A 21,179-nucleotide genomic window follows, 5' to 3' on the forward strand; every position below is an offset into this window, starting at 1 on the left:
GATGCACCTATTTTCTATAACAAAGACACACCAGTATTTTTAAGGAATGGCCACCACTTGCACTAGAAATTCTTGTGTTTTTTTTTTATTGTGATAACATATATATAACATACGCATTGTCATTTTAACCCTGTTAAGTATACAGTTCAGCGGTATTAAGTACATTCACATTGTTGTACAATCGTCACCACCATCCACCTCCAGAAATCTTCCATCTTCTCCAACTGAAACTTTGTACCATTTAAACATGGACTCCCCAGTCTTCCCTCCCCCAGCCCCTGGCAACCACCATTCTATTTTCTGTGTCTGTGAATTTGACTACTCAAGGCAATAGAAGTTCTTAAAGTGTGGTCTCCAGATAATGGGAACAAGCTCAGCTACTGAGGGGACAAAGTGGGGTTAGGATTGCTCTTAATCTTCCGGATTAGCTTTGTACATGAGATGAACTTTCAACTCTTCCTGTTGCCCGTGTTGAGAGGGACTTTGTATTTTGGTAAAAAATAAAAAGGTAATATTGCATGCTGCCTTTCATTTTATAAAGGAGTATAACTGATCTTAATCATATCTCTGAAGAGCCTGACAGAGGTTATTTAAAAGGATAATTTTATATTCCATACCTATATATTCTTCTTCTTCCTTTACAGATAGCTCGAGTTACGGGATTCCACTGATAGAAAAAGTAACCTTTGCACCAGGAAAGATCTTTATCCGCATGAGGAACAGAAAGAAGCATGTTCACTGACCAAGACCAACGACCATAGAGTAAGGGGTCACGTGGTCAACAGCAGAAAAACATTAAAGTCGTTAAATGCTTAGAGGACACATGAGCTGGGAGGGAGTTGGTTAGGGGTTAGAGACTGAGCAGTTTGCTATGTAATACTAATACACGATATGTACACAGTCAAATGATTATCGAAGGCGCACTCAGCAGCAGACCGAGGAGGCTCCTTCTATTCTTTGGGGTGGAGAGCCTGCCTAGCTGGTGGCCAGAGAACACTGAACTCTTCTGGCCATGCCTCCTTCTTTTTTACAGCATCTACAAAGTAGATTACAGTTATCAGTTAGATTTGCACTTCTATCTCTAATTCCTGACTGAGTCATTTGGAGCTGTGGCCTCAGGGCATTGTGCAGGGCCTAAAAGAAAGGCATAGAGAGGGGGAGGAAGCAAGCCGGGGAGGAGGAGAGAGATGTTTGCCTCATCTGGCATAGGACCATGAGCTAGTTTAACCTCACACACCGTCACGTAAGTTTAATATTACAGACTTGGTTTTAGAGCTCAGCTACGAGATGTTGAATAACATTCTAAATTAAAATGGTCTCACTGGACTATACATTCCAGTTGACTCCAAAGACTTGGTTCTTCCCCTTTGATTTCCCACAGAATTGTGATACACAGTAGGAATTCCTCTTTGTGAAATTACCAGAAAAACTCCAGGGACAAGCTGGACAGAGGAAGGTCAGGAGACAGTGCCCAGGAAGGGTCAGGTAGTGATGTGTGTCACCTCACAGGACCAAGATTCACTTTCAGTTATCTAAGACTTGAAAACGAGCCTGATGGCACATTCCGGACTAAGAGATTCTACCAAAAGGACAGGCTGATCGTACATACCCTTAACTCTGAAATAAAGAGTATCATATAATCAGGAATGGAGCAATCACTTGGCTAAAGGGTCAAGGGACATTAGTGGCCAACTAATAGAGGACAATGTCAGTATCAAGGCCCAAAATCCGTTCATGTGACTGTGATATAGACCAGGAAGTGGGTTACAGGGAAAAAAGTTGGTAATTCAATTCCTAGGAGACTGGGGGTCAAGATAGTTATTGTAGAACTAAGATGTTAAAAAAGGGTGGGCAAGATTCATGAAGAGGAGCTCTGAATATCTGATTTCTCTCCTAAATAAACCATTTTCCATATAATCTCTGTGAAAACAAACACATAAAGGAAAATAACCAGCAAAAATATATTCTCATTCTGATGATGACTATTCACTGGGTCGGTTCACGGCGGAAGTCTTTTTGCTTAGATTGCTGGTATGTCTGGGGCCAACCCCACTTTCTTCTCTAACTAAAACCACACAGTTCATTTCAGACTGTTCTCATGAAGTCCCTAGACACACAAGTGGATTCAAACTGGGGGAGAAGACAATGCAGCATCAGAATGTGGCAGCAGTATCTGGTGTTCTGAGCCCCTCCCCTTTCAGGCCCAGGGAACAGCCTCCAGGTACTGTTCAGCTCAGCTACATGAGAGGTTTAGAAACAAAATAAAACAATCAACGACAACAACAACCTATCAGAAAAACAGATTGCTGGGCCTTTTCCCCTGAAAATAGCAGTCATTATTCTATTACGCCTCCTGCCGTATGAAGGAAATAATGGAACACTGGTGGGTTAAAGTCTAACCTTTATTAAATGCAGCCTAACTGCTGTCCTTGACCTTATTGGAGGCTTCGGACAACCAGCTTCTTAGAGGTGAAGTAGCTATAAACTTTTCCTTGGCAATGAGGGCACAAAGTCAGTGGGGAACTAGCAGCAATATTTATTCCATTCTGAGTCAGGTACTGATCCTTGGTCCTTATTTATTCCTGGGTTAGGACCTAAGCTAATACGTGGGTCAAGCTCAGTAGCAACAAATGCAAAAATGTGATGGATGTAGCAGTGAGTAGCCAAGGGGACATTACACCTGGCAGAGTGAGCCACGAGGGCAGGGGCCATGGTGCTTACTCAGCATGCCACATGTTTATGATCTTGGTAGTATTAAGAGAAATCCTGACTGTTTTGGATCAGCGGTTAACTTAAAAAAAAAAGAAAGTTCTGCATTGCTTTCTAGGTCTAAATTTTGATCGGCAAGAATGTGAAGACTAAAGCAGAGCCCATATGGAGTGGGGGAGGTTCCTAAGTAGCCCTGTCATATCTATATCTCCATGCGCAATTTCCCACTTATCATTCCCAATTTCTGAGGACTTTGATTGGAACCAGTCGGTGAATTAACACGACCTATTACCATCTTTACAAAGAAGCCTCAGTTTATCCTTGAGTTGATTGAGTGCAATTTACACTATACTGGCCTAGCTCAGCATTGCAAACCTTCCTTCTTTCAATAGCTTGATAGCTCTTGTCTCTAATCCTAACTTTACCCAGACCGTTAGATGAAAGGAGTTGCACTTAAAATACTCTATGGCACATACCGGCACATGTATGGTCCAAGCTGTATAATACACGCACACCTATACACACACATTGTGTCCACTAAAAATAGCCAGACATGTGACATCCATCAGAATTAGGTGAGATTTCCCCAATCTTTGCTTCCTATTAATCCTCCTGCTTAACTTCACCTATTTACTCATGTGAAAACCCCCGAGCTTCCTTTCCCCATAACCATACTGCTGGCCTTACCCTGAAATTCAGTCCCTAGACACACAAGTAGATTCAGATAACTAGCCACCGTTGCTGCAGTACTGACCTCTCCATAGTCCCCTGGTTTGGATCTTGCCCAGAGCTATATAGCAGCTATCACACAAATAGGCCCATACGCGAGTACCACATTTATCTTCATCGATCACCACACTCATGTCATCACTCCTCTGATCATAAATAGGCTAGGTATTCATTCTCTTCTCAGCCCAGAGGCACCTGTCTAGTTGTGTCGATGTAGATAATTCTCCTTACTTTCATTAGTCTTCAAAACGAGCACTTCATCCAGGTCAGTCTCCTAGCAACACACTATTAAATAGCTCAACATATATTTTGGGGGTTATCTGCCACATGCTTGCTTGATGCTGAGCATCAGAGACATGAAGGAAACTTTGGAGGAACGAATATTTATATCTTGACACATGCTGATTTCTATGCTTAGAATGCCTTCTCCCATCTCCTCCGTCGATCCAAATCCTCACCCTTTCAAGTCTCATCATTTTCAAGAACTCTTCATGCTACTCTTTCTTTGCTTTTTCTTTCGAATAGTGGGCTCTATGAGGGAAATGACTATTATTTATTAATCCTTTTATTCTCAGGTCTTAGTACTTATCAGGTGATAAAAGAGAATGAATGAATGAGTGAATGAGTGAATAAATAAAAGCATGAAGGGATTTTTTCATCTTCTCTAACCTCCATATAATGTCTCCCTGAATCTTTTTGACATTGTTAATGTGTATCAAACAACTACCTCCATTCTGGGAATCTCTCAATATTTCTGCTTGTTTTATGAGTGTTGGCCATTCACTTGAATTAGAGGATATGACTGTTGAGGTTAGAATCCATATTTTATACTTAATTTGTTTTACCCCAAGTACCTATAGCATTGCTGTGCACCATTGATGCTTAATTAACACCTGTTGACTGACTGAATAACCTGCTACTTTAGAATAAAAAGAAATTAAGACACAACTGTAAGAAGTATTACCACATGCATCTTGAAATTAAAGTTAGAACTAAGCTTATACTCTGAATGGCTGAGTTCACCCTAACAAATGCCACATCATGCTAAAGTTTTCAATTCAGTAAAAATATTCAATAAAACATTCGTTTAATAACAAGTAAAAAAATCTCACTGATTGATGAAGGCTTTTGATTTTAAATTGGTAATTGGACATTATCTGTACACCATGAGATAGCTGCACAACTGGTTGAATTACATGACATCATCAGTTAGTATGCTGTGAACCATCAATTTCCAGGACTGTTTTTTTATCAAACTGAATGTATCTTGATATAGCAATAGTCTGCCTGCATATATCTCAGTATTTCTTTCAACAATTCATTACATTTGGGGGATTTAAAATTTTCTATCTAGGAAATAATGTCTCAGTATTCATATTAGAATTTATTAAATTTTGAGGGCACTCCATTTAAATGTAATCATAGATTTCTAAAGGGTGTGTATGCAAGTTTGTATATTTATTATAGACAGGCATATCCAAATATCTGACATGGAACCAGACGTTGTAAAAGTCAGGAAAGTATCGAAGGGGGATGATGGTAACTAATATAAGACCACAGGAAAATCACCATTACATTAATAAAAAGAAAATATCTCTGTTAAAAACACTGATTTTAACTGAAGGATGAACTACTGAATCAGCAAATCCATTCATTCACTTATTCCTACATTCATTCTGAAAATATACATTGAACTAGTATAGATGAAACACTGGGTTAAGTACCGTAAAACAAGGTACTGAAGGTGAATGTGTTAACTGCATGTGGGAAAATCTAGAAATTGGCAGGATTTCATGAATATGCATGCACATAAAGATCTCATTCGGGGTTTCTCTTCTTTAATAGAACATTTGTGCATTTTAATGGACAGTCATGAACTTTGCTTAATCATCTTTTGTGGACTTTAATATCAAATAAGTATTCAAAGCACATTTCTCCTGGGTGAAATGGACTGCACAAGTTCAGGAATGTTCCCATCCATCAAAAAAAACAGATGATAGAACACATTCAGTTGCCATACAGGGAACTGGCCTAATTCTCCCTGTCTTTGCCTGCCCTTCTCGATGGGGGGAGTGGATGCTCTCAATGTCTCCTCCTCATTATAAGATTAACAAAACCAGACAACCTTATTATATATGACTTAGTGACGAAAAAGACAAGACTGAGACAAGGGGAAAATGGTTGTTTCCAATTCATATTTGCTGGAAAAAAATCTAAAATGATTTTCATGTTAACTAGGACCTTTGTAATTGGCCCTCAAATAATCAAATGAAGCTAAAATTGCCACCACTGGGTTTCTGGAAGCTTCTGGAAGCTTTAACTCACCATGTTCTTAGCTTTGGTCATCTCTGATGTTCTGTGTCCATTTTGAATTTTACCACTCTCTGTATTTGGAGATATTTTGAAAATGATTTGAATAGTCACCACAGAGTTGTTTATGAATTGGGAATTATACACTAAGGGAAGAGAGATATAACTGGGTACTTTTGACTGGAAGAGAGAAACAAAATTCTCAAAATAATTCATGAATTCTAGTGCGGGGAAAAGGTAACTGACATCGTGCCGAGTTATATTAAATTTAAATTTTCCATGTATAAAAATAAAAAGGTAAACACAAATTATAATTTGAGGGCAAGTTTCAAAGTCATTAATTTACTCTACAAATGAGTACTGAGCACCTTTTGAAATGCAGGTGCTCTGCTAACTGTGGAGATACAGCAGTGAACATAACATTGTCTTTGCCCTTAAGGAGTTTATAAAGTTTATGAACACACAGAATAAACGGATATATAAACAACTGATTATAATTCAGTGTCCACAAGGCTGAGTGTTCACGGAATGCAAGAAAAATGCTTTATTGTACAAAATGTTTTCGAGTTAAATGCATATATATGTATATGTATATTCCTCTCTCTCTCTCTCTCTCATAAAATTTGGAAATAGATGGCCGTATTTTAGTGGACATTTTACTCATTTAGGTAACTAAGCTATGTGTGTAGCTTTAGAAAAGTTAAACCGTAGGTTAGTATCTAGTTGTCTCTAACAATTAACTCTAAAAAATGAGAATAATTTATTTCCTTCTTATTAAGATCAGATTAATAGTTTCACAGAGCATAATTCCAGCCAGTGAGAGAATGAATAGAGTCTCTTTTGAATACCAATTTGCATGAGTACTTCTGTATTATTCATGGCCTGAATGATTTTCCCTAGAGGTAAGGTCTAAGATGGAGATAGAAGCTGGCAAGAGATGTTGAGAATACAGATCACTGAAGATTGCCTGTGGAGGCATCTGGTGAAATATGTTTTGTCCTCAATGGTTAGTAATATTTTGTAACTGTCTATGCTCACTGCTACCAATTATGGTAATATAAATAGCTCTATCAATATTCCTGTCAAGATTAAGAATTCATAGTTGTTCTACACATTATTAGAGAACGATGTAGTATCAAATGGACTGAGATGTTGAGGAAGAATACGTAAAAAGTTGTTCATGCAAATTTTACTCCAAAATGCAATCTTTGGGAATACTGAGTTATGGGGAAACTACATTTTTTTCAGATTATATATGAACTTTATTAACAGAATGCCTGACATAAATATTTCTGTGAATTTGTGCTATTGTTTCTATAATCTACAAAATTATTGAAAAATCATTATGAATTAATGTGGATCATCTACTGTGTTTATGTGACATGAATGCATTTGACCTTAATAAGGCATGGCAAATGTTCTCCGATCTTAAGAATGGAAACTAAGATTTAAAATCTGATTTACATTTACAACATGCAGAAGGGAATTAATTAAGTAATTTGAATGCTAAAATGTTGTCTGACATAGAAATGTAGTTCAACTAACAAATGGGTTTAGGATATGGCTAAGTAATAAGAATGGTTTTCCGAGTTCTGCTCTTTGCTGGAATGGATCAGTGTATAAAGGTTCAGAAGTTTATGTCTTTTTTTTTTTTCCAAATAATTATTTGAATGAGGGCAGGCAGATTTAGCCCCAAACCCATCAGTGCAGTAATACCGAAGTTAAATCACAGTGTTCTAGAGAATAGTACAATTACTGGAAGCCACAAAAATTGGGTCAACTTAATACTTTGGTTAGATGACATGCTTTCATATTTTGGACAAACTAATCTTGGAATCCCAGCTGTTGGAAGCATCTGTTATAGAAATGTAGAGAAAAAAAAGCAATATGTCATCTTTACCAGCTAAAAGATGAAGAATGCTATATCATCCTATTTCTTTGCATAGATTATCATAAAATTCCAATATTCCTTTGGAATTTAATTGTTTATTAACTTTTTAGGAAAATCAACTTTTAAAGCACTCAATCATTTAATAAAAGTCAGCAAATAACAGACTTTTTTTTGTCAGTGATCATTTTAGTTTAAATCTCTTCCATATTGACTAGATAATTATTATCCAGATTTATACGTCATCAATTTTGCTAACACAACGAGTTGTAAAGAAGACAGTCTCGCACTGATTTAGAATGGAGATTCTTTCTCGTGACCTCAAAAAGAAAACATTTAAAATATATCAGCAATAATTTACTAACATATATTTGCTTTTCAAATATTTATTAAAAGAAGCTAAATGTAGTTGTTTTAAGTTAGGTAATTGTTAAAACTACAGTCACTATAGGAAATGAAAGAAAACAAAGCAGATTTTTTAAAATGGAGCTGGCAATCTTATGTAAAAACCTAAACCAACCTAAATGATTAGAGAATATTTTCATATGATATCACAGAAACCCAATTAAATTAATTTAAAACACTGAATTATTTTAGGATGTTGAATAGACTTGTAATCAGTGCTGAAACTTTTCTACCACCTGATTAACCAAAAAGTGGTACACAAAATTATATTTCCAATTCATTTAAAACGCAACCTCTAAAGGCATTTTCAATTGGCTACATTTTGTTGAATTCTCTCAACTTTTCAAAGTTAGATAAAGCTTTGAAAAAATGTTAAATGGTTATAACTTTGGTGAGTTCTTTTTTCTGTATCTTAAAAGGGATTTTCATCTATTGACAAAGAAATCCTTTTGACAGAAAGTAGCTGGTAAGGAAAATCAATAAGAATGTTATATAATAATCAAATTTGGTTATTGCTGGCAAATAGATAAAATTACATTAGGAGAAGAGAGAAGTAAGTTTTCTGAGTGGAAAGTTTTCCCTTACATTTGTAGTAAATTTAGACAAAGTATTTATATGCTTTCTAGAAACAGTGGGTTCTGGAGGAAATTCAGAAACTTAATGAACCGAGATGCAGATCTTTATTATTACTCTACTGTTTTGCCTTTGAAGGAATCAAAGAAAAAGTAAGAAACTAAGAGGAAACTCCTGCATCACCTAGAAGAAAAACATAGGAAGACTTTTTCCTAGTGTCAAGGCTACCAAAGAATTCCCAAGAGAATGGTCGAGGGTGAGCCAACATAGGAAGACTTTTTCCTAGTGTCAAGGCTACCAAAGAATTCCCAAGAGAATGGTCGAGGGTGAGCCAACAACCATGCAGACTCTTACTGAAAACTTGGGTGGCCGGCCCTTCAAGAGGATTGGAATTCTTCCTGATTTTTTCAAATATTTATAATAAATTCCTCCACCCATTTGCTTTAGTGCCCATTTGAATCTCGAACCACTCTCCTCAGCCCACCTTCCCTGTACCCTTCTCCTTGTATGTGAGTCTACTTCAAGGATAACAGAAACTATCCAGGTTAATATCCAATATATAAAGAACTCATACAACTAAATAGAAAAAGCAAAATAATTAAAAATGTGCAGAAGAACCGAATATACATTTTTTTCAAAGAAGATGTACGAATTAATGGCTAACAGATACATGTAAAGGGGCTCAACTTCACAAATCAGAAGGGAAATGCAAATCAAAACCATGGTGAGATATTACCACACGACTGCTAGAATGGATGTCCTCAAAAAGACAAGAGATAAGTGTTGGCAAGGATGTGGAGAAAAGAGAACCCTCATACACTGTTGATAAGATTATAAATTGATGCTGCCACTATGGAAAACAGCACAGAGGTTCCTCAATAAAATTAAGAGTAGAACTACTATATGATCCCGCAATTCCACTCTGGGCATTTATCCAAAGAAAACAAAAAAGCTAATTTGAAAAGATACATGCGCCCCCATGTTTATTGCAACATGATTTACAATAGCCAAAATATGGAAAAAAATCTAAGTGTCCATAAAAGGTGATTAGGCAAAGTTCATGACTGTCCATTAAAATGCGCAAATGTTCTATTAAAGAAGAGAAACCCAGAATGAGATCTTTATGTGCATGCATATTCATGAAATCCTGCCAATTTCTAGATTTTCCCACATGCAGTTAATACATTCACCTTCAGTCACCTGTTTTATGGCACCTAACTCAGTGTTTCACCCATATGAGTTCAATGTATATTTTCAGAGTGAATGTAGGAATAAGTGAACGGATGGATTTGCTGATTCAATAGTTCATCCTTTAACTCAAGCCAGTGTTTTTAACAGAGGTATTTTCTTTTTATTAATGTAATGGTGATTTTCCTGTAGTCTTATATTAGATATCATCATCTTCCTTGAATACTTTCCTGACTTTTACAATGCCTGGTTCAAAGTCAGGTATTTGGGTGTGTTTGTGTATGATAAGTATGCAAACTTGCATACACACCCTTTAGAAATCTATGATTTCATTTAAATCAAGTGCCCTTAAACTTCAATAAATTAGATAAAGAAAATGGAACACACATACACACTCACATAGGAATATTATTCGGCCATAAAGAAGAAAAAAATCCTGCCATTATGACAACATGGAAAGACCTTGAGGGCATTATGCTAAGTAAAATAAGTCATATGGAGAAAGACAAATCCCATATGATCTCATTTACATGTGGAATCTAAAAGAAACAAACTTATAGAAACAGAAAACAGATTGGTGTTTGCCAGAGGACAGAGGTAGAAGGTGGGAAAAATGGGTGAATGTGGTCGAAAGGTACAAACTTCTAGGTACAAGATAAATAAGTTCTGGGCACATAGTGTGTGTCACTGTGACTATAGTTAAAGTTAACAATACTGTACTGATTATTCAAAATTGCTAAGAGAGTAGAGCTGACAAGCTCTCATCATAAGTATTGTTAATGGTACACAAGAAAATAATGTATAACTATGTGAGGTGATTCATGTTAACTAAATTTATTGTGGTGATTGTTTTCCAATATACACATATATCAAATCATCAGTTGTACACCTTAAACTAATACAATGTTATATGCCCATTATATATCAATAAAACTGGAAAAATATTTTAAACTAAAAAGAAGCCACCCAGCCCACCCACTCTCACAAAAGTATAGTCCATCTTTACATCCTCCTTGCAATCTCAGTGGAAAAATGACTTCTGCCTGGGACTTGTCCTCTACCTACGCACTAGAATTAATTCTCTTCTCTCCTTTGTAAGAACCTCGCTGTATTAGTCATTGATTCTCTGACTCTTAAATGGCTTTTGGAGTATAAACAGGCTCAATTTTCACCACTTTTAAAACACAACAAGTAAACAACTAATAATCTCTCTCCCTCTCTCTCTCTCTCTCCTATGTTCCTATCTAAAAGGCCAACTCACATTCTTTCTTGAATGGTTAACCTCTTTTCACATTTAAACCTTAAGAATTAATTCTAGAAATCTCACCATGACCATGAGAGACTCCTGCTCTCCCCATATTTACCCCGCCTACGACCCTAAAATGCACTGCAATTGCCATTTGTCCTTCTAGAACCCTAAACAGGCTGTGGAGTCCTTGAAGCCTGGGTGCTTCGTCTCTGTGTCCTTACAAAAAGGGGACATTTGGAGATAGAGTAGCACACCAGGAGAACATCATGAAGATGATTACCTACAAGCCAAGGAGAAGATCTGGAAGAGCTCCATTTGTCACAGCCCTAGAAGGAATGAACCAGGCAGAACAGGGGCTCAGTGACACCCAGTGAACTGAATGGTTCACAGCCAACCTCCTCAATCCCCGGTAAATTTCCTACTCTCTTCCACCTTTTTCCATCATAACCAGGTCTGTATACAAGGCTTTGAGTTGAATTCATATTAGTAGAGCATATCTTCTGCCACCTGTGTCTCTCCAAGCTTTGTCACAATATCTCGTAACTATTTCTTAACATCTTTTTATCTGCAACTAGACTCTAGGCTCTGGGACCTACGGACCTAGCATTCCCTACCTTTCCACTTGGAACACCTACGATTCTCTAAAATTATCTAAAGAAAAGGAAATAAGAAAGGAGGGAAGGTGGGGGACATTTTTGAGTGGTAGGAAGACGGTGAGGTGTGGAGAGGGTTTGCATAACACAATACGGTGAAAATTATGAAAACCAGATCCCCAACTCTACAATTCTCACTTGATTTAATATAAAATGGTAACTATTTGTCAAAAGGTTAGCACTGTATGTTTAGTTAAATGAAATATAAGTTCTTTTCTATAGCTACCCAAACTCTTAAAATTCACAATATACATTTATGATAGATCCAGTTTTCCCATTTATCTCGAGTGGATAGTATTGATCCTCATAATAAGATTACGTAATTTACACATCTCAAAAAAGAAAACATATAGCAATACTACTGAAGCCATCCAATGCATTTGCCTAGGCCTTTCCAGGTACTGGAGCATTATCACACAGGTGAATCGTTTATCTCATGGCCACCGTAAAAGCTAAGCAGAATGGGTGCTGTTATTTTCACTTTACAGTTTAGAAAACTGAACTTCAGAGAGGTTAAGAGGTGCAAAAGCCTTGGAGCTGTGAATAAATTAAAGAAGAAGGTGAGGTAAAAGGGAGAAATATTAGATTTGCTCCTTTGAAAATGCTTCAGTGGGAGAAATGCAATCTTAATCAGCAACCACAAATACTTATTCAGCATTTACCTCTTGGAACTCAGCTCCGTTTTTCCTGTGATAGAAATTTTATCAGAAGAAAGAGCAGGCATCACTTCATAGCTCGTCCGACAGCAATTTTTTTGAGAGACCTGGGCCTTTCAAATAATTTACTCCTTGAACATTTTTAAATGTTAGGATGGCTAGGAAAGTAATTGTTAACTGTTTAACATCTAATACAGTTGGCATACATATTCTTGGGTAAGCACATGATACTGTAAAGCATTTCCTTCTGTGTCCACATATAATTTGGAGGAATTTCGATCATTACTAGATATTGATTCAGAAATAACACACTGCTTTCCCTCATCCAATGCTTCCATGTTTCTCCTGTCTTATTCTGCCCAACTAGAATTCCAATCCACTCTGGCTTATTTTGTTTATTTGGCTTTAGCAGCTCTTTTTTTCAGGTGCTTTTATGTGGCCAGACTTCTGCCAATTTTAGGGCACTTGGAGCAACATCTTCTTTTTAATCAGAATCATGAAAGAGAGAGATTTGAGAGAGCTCCATATCCACTCCCTTTAAATGCCGATACTTTCCAAAGTATGCTCAGAAATAAAACACTGGATTGCAACAATGAAAATATTTGCTGCTTCCAAGTGGTACGTTATGAATAATTTCTGACTCTTTTTCTAAAAACACAATTTTAATGGTTTATATTGCCTTGGAAATAAATAAGAAAAAGTATTTAGAGTCTTGCAATTGTAAGATCTTTGCTTTGATGACATATTCCTGGTTATGCATATATGATTTATTTGACAGCAAATAAATCTTTATGGCAAAGAAATTTAATCAGAAATAAAACTTTCACTTATAATTTGCCCTTAAAGAAAAATGCGACCTATTTATCCACAACCTGTATTGTGACTGCTTTCCACCTCATTCTGATGAAAAGCAAAGATTCCCTATCATTCTGGCTTTATTTCTCAGGACTAAACACTGGAAGGCAAGCAACTGTGTAAGAGACTTACCCACTCTTCCTCATCGTAGTCTGAATGATGAGGTATGGAGTCCTGCCTTTTCATTGGTGGAGGTGGATCCTGGGGACAGCTCTCCTCTGTGCCGTTCTTAGGAGAGGGTGGCTTTTTAAGGACGCCTCCTGGCCTGGCAGTATAAAGTGCTAAAAGAGCACTTCTGACCAGCTGATCCTTAAAGGCATGTACAAAAAGCTCTGTCTGGAAGGAAATGGACATGGATTAGAAACACCATGGAAAGCATCTCAGCACAGAGCTATGAAAAGGTCAATTACAGATCTATTGGCATTTAAGTGGTGTGGATGGTGGGGAAAGTACAGGCAACAGACAGAGAGAATGGTTCATATCAATCAGTGGAATACAGTTCGGTTTGGGGATCCTGCCAAGCCCTTGAGTCCTCCTGCTCTAAGAGTCAATGCTGAGGTTCTGTGTGCACTATAAACACCATCTGTCTCCTTAGCCCCCTCTCTTTGAGTTCCACATGCTGTCTTTAGAGATGAACTTCACTGAGGATAATCATGTGAATGCCATCTACCTTTCAAGTAATTCCAAACATACCTTAAAAGAAAATGAGATCAGACTATGGATATTCTATATTTTAAACAGAGGCAAAGGCTAAAGAAAGAAAGACATGCCTTTTAAAAAAAGCTAGAGGCAGGAGACTTTTATTTTTAGCACCATGAACAGATTTCAGCAGTAGAGATGACATAGGCATTCTTCCCCACGAAAACATTTGGCTTTTATTCCTTATAATCATCCCCTAACTGTCTCTTCTACCAAACAGTTTCAGTCATGCTCAATGTTAATGAGGTTACGATAAAGCTTGCCATGGTAGATTTTACAGGCTGATGGTAAATACCTAGTAAGTACTAGAATAATGACAGCCTCCCAGCAATGAAGAACTTTACAGCTGTGTGTTGCAATTTCCTGAAATGTTTAATAGCTTCACCCTGTAACATACTGGAGGGCGTGGTAATTTATTTTCTGTATTATAGTACCGTAACAGGCACGTGGCCTAACAATCTGTTCAAAGAGTAGAGAAGTAACTCAAACACTGACCCACATTGTTATCATAGTCATACTTTGTAATCTGTTAGGAAGAGGCCCTTTAACTCATAGCATTAATCTCAATAATCTCCATTGAATGAGACACTCTTGGCTATAAAGCTGTAACTCAAGGTAATCATTTATTGGTATACTCTGAGTATGCAGTCAACAGTGCTATGCCTACCTGGTGGTTACTAAATTATCTCTAAATCTCCCTGTTGTGTTCATGCAATTAAAGAAAACCCATTAAAACCAGCACAACAAGTGACTAATAAGATGATGTCATATCTGTGTAGTTACTTCTTTGTAATAGATCATAAAATTCTTCATTAACCAGATAAGAAAGCTCTAGGAAAGAAGCGTGATGCCTGTCCTGCGGCAGACTGCGTATTGGCAGCCCAAATGAAACAGAATCCAAGTTTTCTAACAAATTCAGTAGCTTTTCTCCTTCCCTATACCACCTATAAGCCACCACAAACCTAGAAGTTTTTGTCCCTTCTTCTCAACCCCAGATCCCCCAAGTGTTCTGAACAGCTACCAGATCTCATAATTAATTGTGTCCACAATTGCCCATGTGACTACCTTTACTGCTAAACTTTATCGGATAAAATTCTGCCCCCCCCAAAAAAAAACCCCACTCTGTTAATCTTTTTTTTTTTAATATTGAAAGTACTTTAAAGGTAAGTAGATAAGAAATATGGGGAAAATATATCTAAGAATAAAAGGTTGGAAAATATTTTGATAATAAATTAGGAAATCAAAAAGCAGCATTTTTATTTAAAAAAACTGATGGAAAAGTTGGCTATAGACTACTCAAACAAGTCAGTATAGTTACAGCAAAATGGAGAAATGTGTTGTTTATATAATTTTCCATGTAACATAGATATGTCCATCTATGTGAATTTAAATATTAAAAATGTGAATTTAAGTCTATGGCCACGCCACCCTGAACAAGCCCGATCCCGTCTGATCTCGGAAGCTAAGCAGAGTTGGGCCTGGTTAGTACTTGGATGGGAGACCACCTAGGAAGACCAGGTGCTATAGGCATAAAAAATTAAAAAATAAGGAATTGTAAACTGACAAAGTCCTTGCAATCTGTGAGGTCAACCAAGGGTTGCCTCACCTAAAAAAAAAAAAAAGTTTAAAAAAAAGTGAATTTACTTCCATTCAGCTTGACTATTTTTCTGTTGATAGTTTTAATAAAATATTTTGATTTATTTTTAGAGCAAAACAGCTTGCCTTCTCTGAATTCCTGCTACTATAACTCCAGTCTCCATAACACTCACATAATTACTATGTAGCTGAATATCTATTCACACCCAGTGAGATCTTCTATGGTTCTTATAATTGCAATCATTTTCTTCCCATAGCATGCACATACAGAGATTCCATTTCATTTATGCAAGTCTCATTTGGGTTGATTTGTCACCAAGTCATGGGAGATGAAATAGTAGATTCTTACAGTTTTACAACCCAGGATTTTTTTGGAGGGAGGGTAGTACACAAAATCTTAAACACAATGATAACTGATCTTTTACTGTGTCTATATTGAAAAATTTATCTGACTACTTGGAAACTCTCTAGATCACCAGGATCCTGTGCATTGAATCACATTCTGTTAGAAAATAGAAAATATTCCATCCTCGTGACCTGAAAAAAATCTTAACTTTCTTGATCAGCATTACTTAGTAAATGTAGACCCTGAGGTTTTATAGTCAAAATAAATCAGCTTGAAGAGATTAATGTTGTTACTCAATTTTAACACATCCCTATGTTGCTGTTCTTGCAACTGAGATGGTACCAGGGAAGTTACAATTCATGACAAGGACATGATCATGACTCTGAATGAGTCGTCTATTGACTCAGAGTTATGAAAACCATTCTCCTTTTCTGTAGCTAACACTACATGAAATCAAAGAAAAGAAAAGTTGCCTAAATGTTATCATAAGAGTAGGCATAACAATTCATTTAAAATATCAGTTTAATAATATATTTAAAAAGCATAAAGTGAACCAAAGGCAGATTTGATTCATTCGTTTGATCTTAAAAAGAGAGAGAAATGTTATCTGAAAAGTGAAATGTTTTCTTGCCTTGCTGACATTTCTCCAATTCATATTCTCATACATGTATTCTTCAAAGTAACTTACAGAATTATCTACAAGTGTAAAATTACTAAAATTACTTCTCCTGAGAATTAATTTCCTATTTTCCTGAATATTAATGGCAGAGGAAGTTAGGATATGTTCGCTTAAAAATCATTCTTTTAAACTAGAGATCTCAGCAAATTAAGCAAAGGCTCATTCTACTTAGAATCTCCTTATTGTCACTGAATAAATTCAAAGCTATGCCTAATCCCAACCACAATACAGAAAAGTAGCCAATGTCATAAACAAGTGGTTACCATCTTAGTAGTCATATACATGCCACAAAATAATCCTGTTTATTTTAAAATTTGACATGCTTTAATTATTTCATAGGGTGATAGTGCTATACTCTGAACTAAGAGCACTGATATGTGTTCACATATCACAATGTATATCACAAAACATTCATTGAAAGGAAGAACATTGAATTTTCAGCCAAGAGAGTTACTGACATCTGGGCAGCTCATATAAATTATTCACTTGACCTTAGATAAATCACACAACCACTTTTCTCCAGTGTGTACAAAATTACAATGCCTATCTGTGAAACCTCATGGGAGTTCATTGTAAACTGTAAAGTGCACGCTTCTATTTCTGCTTCTCTTTTTTGACTGACCTTTGCAGTTTGCTTTGCTGACTCATAATCCCCTGCTGGCTCAGGGGACCCTAAGGAACCTTAAAAGAATTTATTTTTTTCCCATTCGTGATGTAACCCCTTCTTCCATAACTTCAACTGTCATCTGTATGGCAAGGCCTTAAAATCCATTTCTATCCACCTCCTGAACCAGTACTGTCAACTGTTTCCACCTTAAAGTCTTGAGTTTAGAAGTCCCAGCTGAATTGCAGGTTTGTTTTCTGTTTTTTTTGTTTGTTTGTTTTTTTGTTTTTTTTTTTGTAATAAAAATGTGCAAATAACTACGTACCCATCAGTGATACGCAAAAGCTCCAGTTGTTCCATAACCTCCCCAACTCTCCTTACGCTCAGGCTTTTTGATCTTAGCCCTTCCAGCAGGAGGTTAGTGGTATCTCATGTAAGTTTATATTTGTATTTCCCTGACAACAAATGTTATGAAGTAAGCATCTTTTCATGTGCTTACTTGCCAACCTTCTTCTTTGGCGAAATGTCTTTTCAACTCTTTTGCTTTTAATTGAGTGGTTCGTTTTATCATTAAGTTGTAAGGATACTTTATATAATTATGATACAGATCCTTTGTCAGATACATATTTTCTAAATATTTTCTCCCAGTTCATGACTTGTCTTTTCATTTTCTTAATAGTTTCTTCTGAATAGTGCCTTCTAAAAATCGCAATGATAGTTTTAAATTTTGATTACATTTATCGAATGTTACATACCATTTTTTTTGGGAGGGGGTGTCACTTCTTGTATCCTATCTAAGAAAGCTTTGCCTAAACCAAGGTGACAAAAATGTTCTCCTTTCTTGTCTTCTAAAAGTTTGTTTACTTTTTTTTTCTTTTAGCTTATATATTAAGGTCATGATTCATTTTAAATTAATTTTTATATATATGTGAGGTTAAGATAAAGGAAAGTTCATTTATCTTACTGATGAATATCCAATTGTTCCTGCGCTATGTTGAAAAAGATATCCTTTCCCCAATAAATTTCCTTTGTGCCTTGTCTGAAGTTATTTAAAAATATATGTGTGGGTTTATTTCTAGATTCTTTAGAATCTCTAGTTTCCAGAAGCTCCTAGATTCTATTTCAATTGATCCATATGTCTATGCTTAAACTAGTATGTTATAAACCATGTAATGAATTAGTATTATTTTGTTTTGTTTTAAAGAGTAATTATGTTTAAGTGAATTAAAATTTGGATTTTTAATATTCTGTCCACATATTTACCATTTCTGGCACTCTTTAATCTTTCCTTCGGATCCAAATTTTCCATAGTATCACTTCCTTCTGCTGAAGATTTTCCTTTAAAATTTTTTATAGTGCGAGTCTGCTATGGATATTTTTATTTGTCTAAAATAGTGTTTACTTTTATCTCTTATCTCCTCAACTTGGGGAGTTACTGTATGGCTTCTGCTCCTGTGCTACATCCTGAAAACTGCCTCCAGGAAGTAAGGTAGACAATCATAAGAATCATGTAATTTGTTACCTTCGTATGCTGCCTATTTTCCAATGCCTAAAATTAATTATTTTATATTTTTTGTTCAATTTTGTTTTTCAAGGTAGGAGGATACATGTTACTCCATCATGGGCAGAAACAGAAGTTCTAATTCAATGCATTGTATGTACAAATCTTATTTTTAAAATTATTTTACTCTCATCTTTGTTTTCCCTATTATTTATGATTCTAATGAACACGAGTTCTGTTTTTTATGTATCACTTATTCCATCAACTAAATATTTACCATAGGAGGAAGAGTATGGAAAAAAAAAGAAATTTAAGTTCTATCCTGAAGTTTCATCTTCATTTATACCAGTTTATTCAAATTCCCTAAAAATATATATGTACACAAACATATGTATGTATACATACACTTTACCAACTATAAAAAAAAACAAAACAAATTAAAATCCTCTACTCATTAAGTCTTCTGTTCATTTTGGGATTGAGATAAACCCAAGAGTGATTAAAGTGAGTAAACAAATAGAAATGACTTCTCAGTACCTAAGAAATCAACATAATCAATATTCTTCTGTATGTTATGTGTATCTTCAACTTTTTAGCATACCGACTTCCTGTTATTTTTATTAAAGAAAACAGATCATTTAAGAAAATCTTAAGTTTTAGAATGAAGAGAATGCTTTGTATACTACATTAAAGTTGGAAGGATACTAGGAATTGAAAACTATCAGATTTTCTCAAATATATTGTGAGCATAGTCTCTAATATGTGTGACAGAATCCTTTTGTTGTTGTTGTTTACCATTTCACAATTGCGATATTGTGAAACACCCTATTCTTTTAAATTCTTACCTTAAAAATTAAGGACCACGTCTATGTAGCATTTGTCTTATAGCAACAAATATGATACCACACACAAGTAGGTGCTCAGGATTGCTTTTTGATGAGCAGGATAATAGTGACTAAACGAGGTCTATTAATCTCTGTGGAATGAAGAATGCAATGGGTATTTGAAGCTAATGTTACACATATATCTGAGCTATGAGAGATATATCTATACATTGCCTACATTTAGTCTCTTATGTTTTCAGTTTGTATTTTTTCATTACTTCTCTCTCTCTTTCCCTCCATAGTATTGTATACTTTTAGTTTAGGGTAAAGGAAAATGCATTTTTATTCCACTCGATTATTAACCTTTCATATCTTATGTTAAAAATTTGGCCTATGCTTTGTATGTTGGAATTATTCGTATAAACTAAGAGTTTGCATTTGTTATGACTCCATATCATAAGATTAAATAATTTCTTTAATATTTTCATAAACTAATATGTAGCAAACAAGCCCAGTTTTCCATTAGAAGATAAACTAAGAATTAAAATATTAGAACAATTTGAGTTCACGCACATTAGGACATGAAACAAATGTTACTCTTGTGATATTTCAATTATGTCCTCCCCACCACCACCCCTACCCTCCCTACTTTTTCCCTGAGTTCTATATACAGTGTCTATCTTAGCATTCATGGAACATTTGACTATATACTATAGTGGTTAAGCTCACAGACTCTAGAGCCAGACTTACCAGATGGGCAATTTTTGCTTCATTATATATATTTCTGTACCTCAGTTTCCCCTACTGTATAAAACGAGGATATTAAAAGTACCTACTTCACAGGATTAGGAAAATTAGATGTTGAAAATTATAGGACCCATAGTACCCACCTCACAGACTTGTAAGAATTTAAGACCTTATAATAGTACTTCACAGTTAGTAAGCTGCCAATAAATGCTAGTGATTATTGTCATCATCATTAGCATCATAACCATTACCATCAAGGACCTTGACCCTTTGGGGAGAACAGGCCTGTGTCTTATTCCCCCAGTGTCATGGACATTGCCTGGCAAATGTATAAATGCAATAAATATTTACTTTTACAAATTGTAGTTTTTTTGTTGTTGTTTCTTCTTTTAATAGACATTTAGCAGAACAGAATTTTCCTGTAAGGCTTTAGTCCTGTGGCTTGGTTATCAGTAGCCATAGAGATAATATAAATTGCCTTTGGATCTACAATTATTGCCTGCTCTGAGACTCTCTGAATATGACCCGTTAGCCAGTTAGATTTCTCTGTTGCCCTATACTTTTCCCCTAGATTCTGAGTATATATTGAACGGATAATGCATCCATTGCCATCATCTCCAGAGCAACAGTTAACCTAAAAAGAGAGATGCCATCTCATTACAGGATAATCGAATGCCTCCCTCCCCGGTACCCGTGGGTTTCCCTTGGCCTTTGCCAGCCTCCTCGGTCTACACAGTGAATTATTCTTCCCTGTTTGGCTGCTCAGAGGCTATATAAGACCTTCAAAGTTCTCTGATAAATATAAACATAGACAATTCCTATTATGTATTGAATATTCTATGTGAATAAGTTCCTAAGAAAACAACTCAAGCCCTTATTTTTCAAACACCCCAGTTCAGATTTAATAAAAGAAAGAACTATCGATGAAGAAAGAATTTTTATTCTCTAATGTGCAAGACCCTGATCTT

The 21,179-nt window shown here is 35.9% G+C and overlaps 1 protein-coding gene and 1 non-coding gene across 11 annotated transcripts in view; one reads left to right on the forward strand and one right to left on the reverse strand.

Annotated features, from left to right (window-relative positions):
- Nucleotides 1-21,179, reverse strand: part of INPP4B (inositol polyphosphate-4-phosphatase type II B) — a 557,518-nt gene that overhangs the window by 76,243 nt on the left and 460,096 nt on the right. For all 10 annotated transcript variants that reach the window (XM_039875840.1, XM_039875842.1, XM_039875841.1 and 7 more), the window contains one exon: nucleotides 13,348-13,551. In XM_039875840.1, coding sequence (XP_039731774.1) covers nucleotides 13,348-13,551 — 204 coding nt within the window. The remainder of the gene's footprint in view (nucleotides 1-13,347; nucleotides 13,552-21,179) is intronic.
- LOC120613534 (5S ribosomal RNA) lies at nucleotides 15,326-15,444 on the forward strand. The gene has a single exon (XR_005655732.1). It is a non-coding gene; the product is annotated as a 5S ribosomal RNA (ribosomal RNA).

Source organism: Pteropus medius, unplaced genomic scaffold (genome assembly GCF_902729225.1).
Source record: "Pteropus medius unplaced genomic scaffold, Ma_sr-lr_union100, whole genome shotgun sequence".
NCBI lineage: Eukaryota > Metazoa > Chordata > Mammalia > Chiroptera > Pteropodidae > Pteropus > Pteropus medius.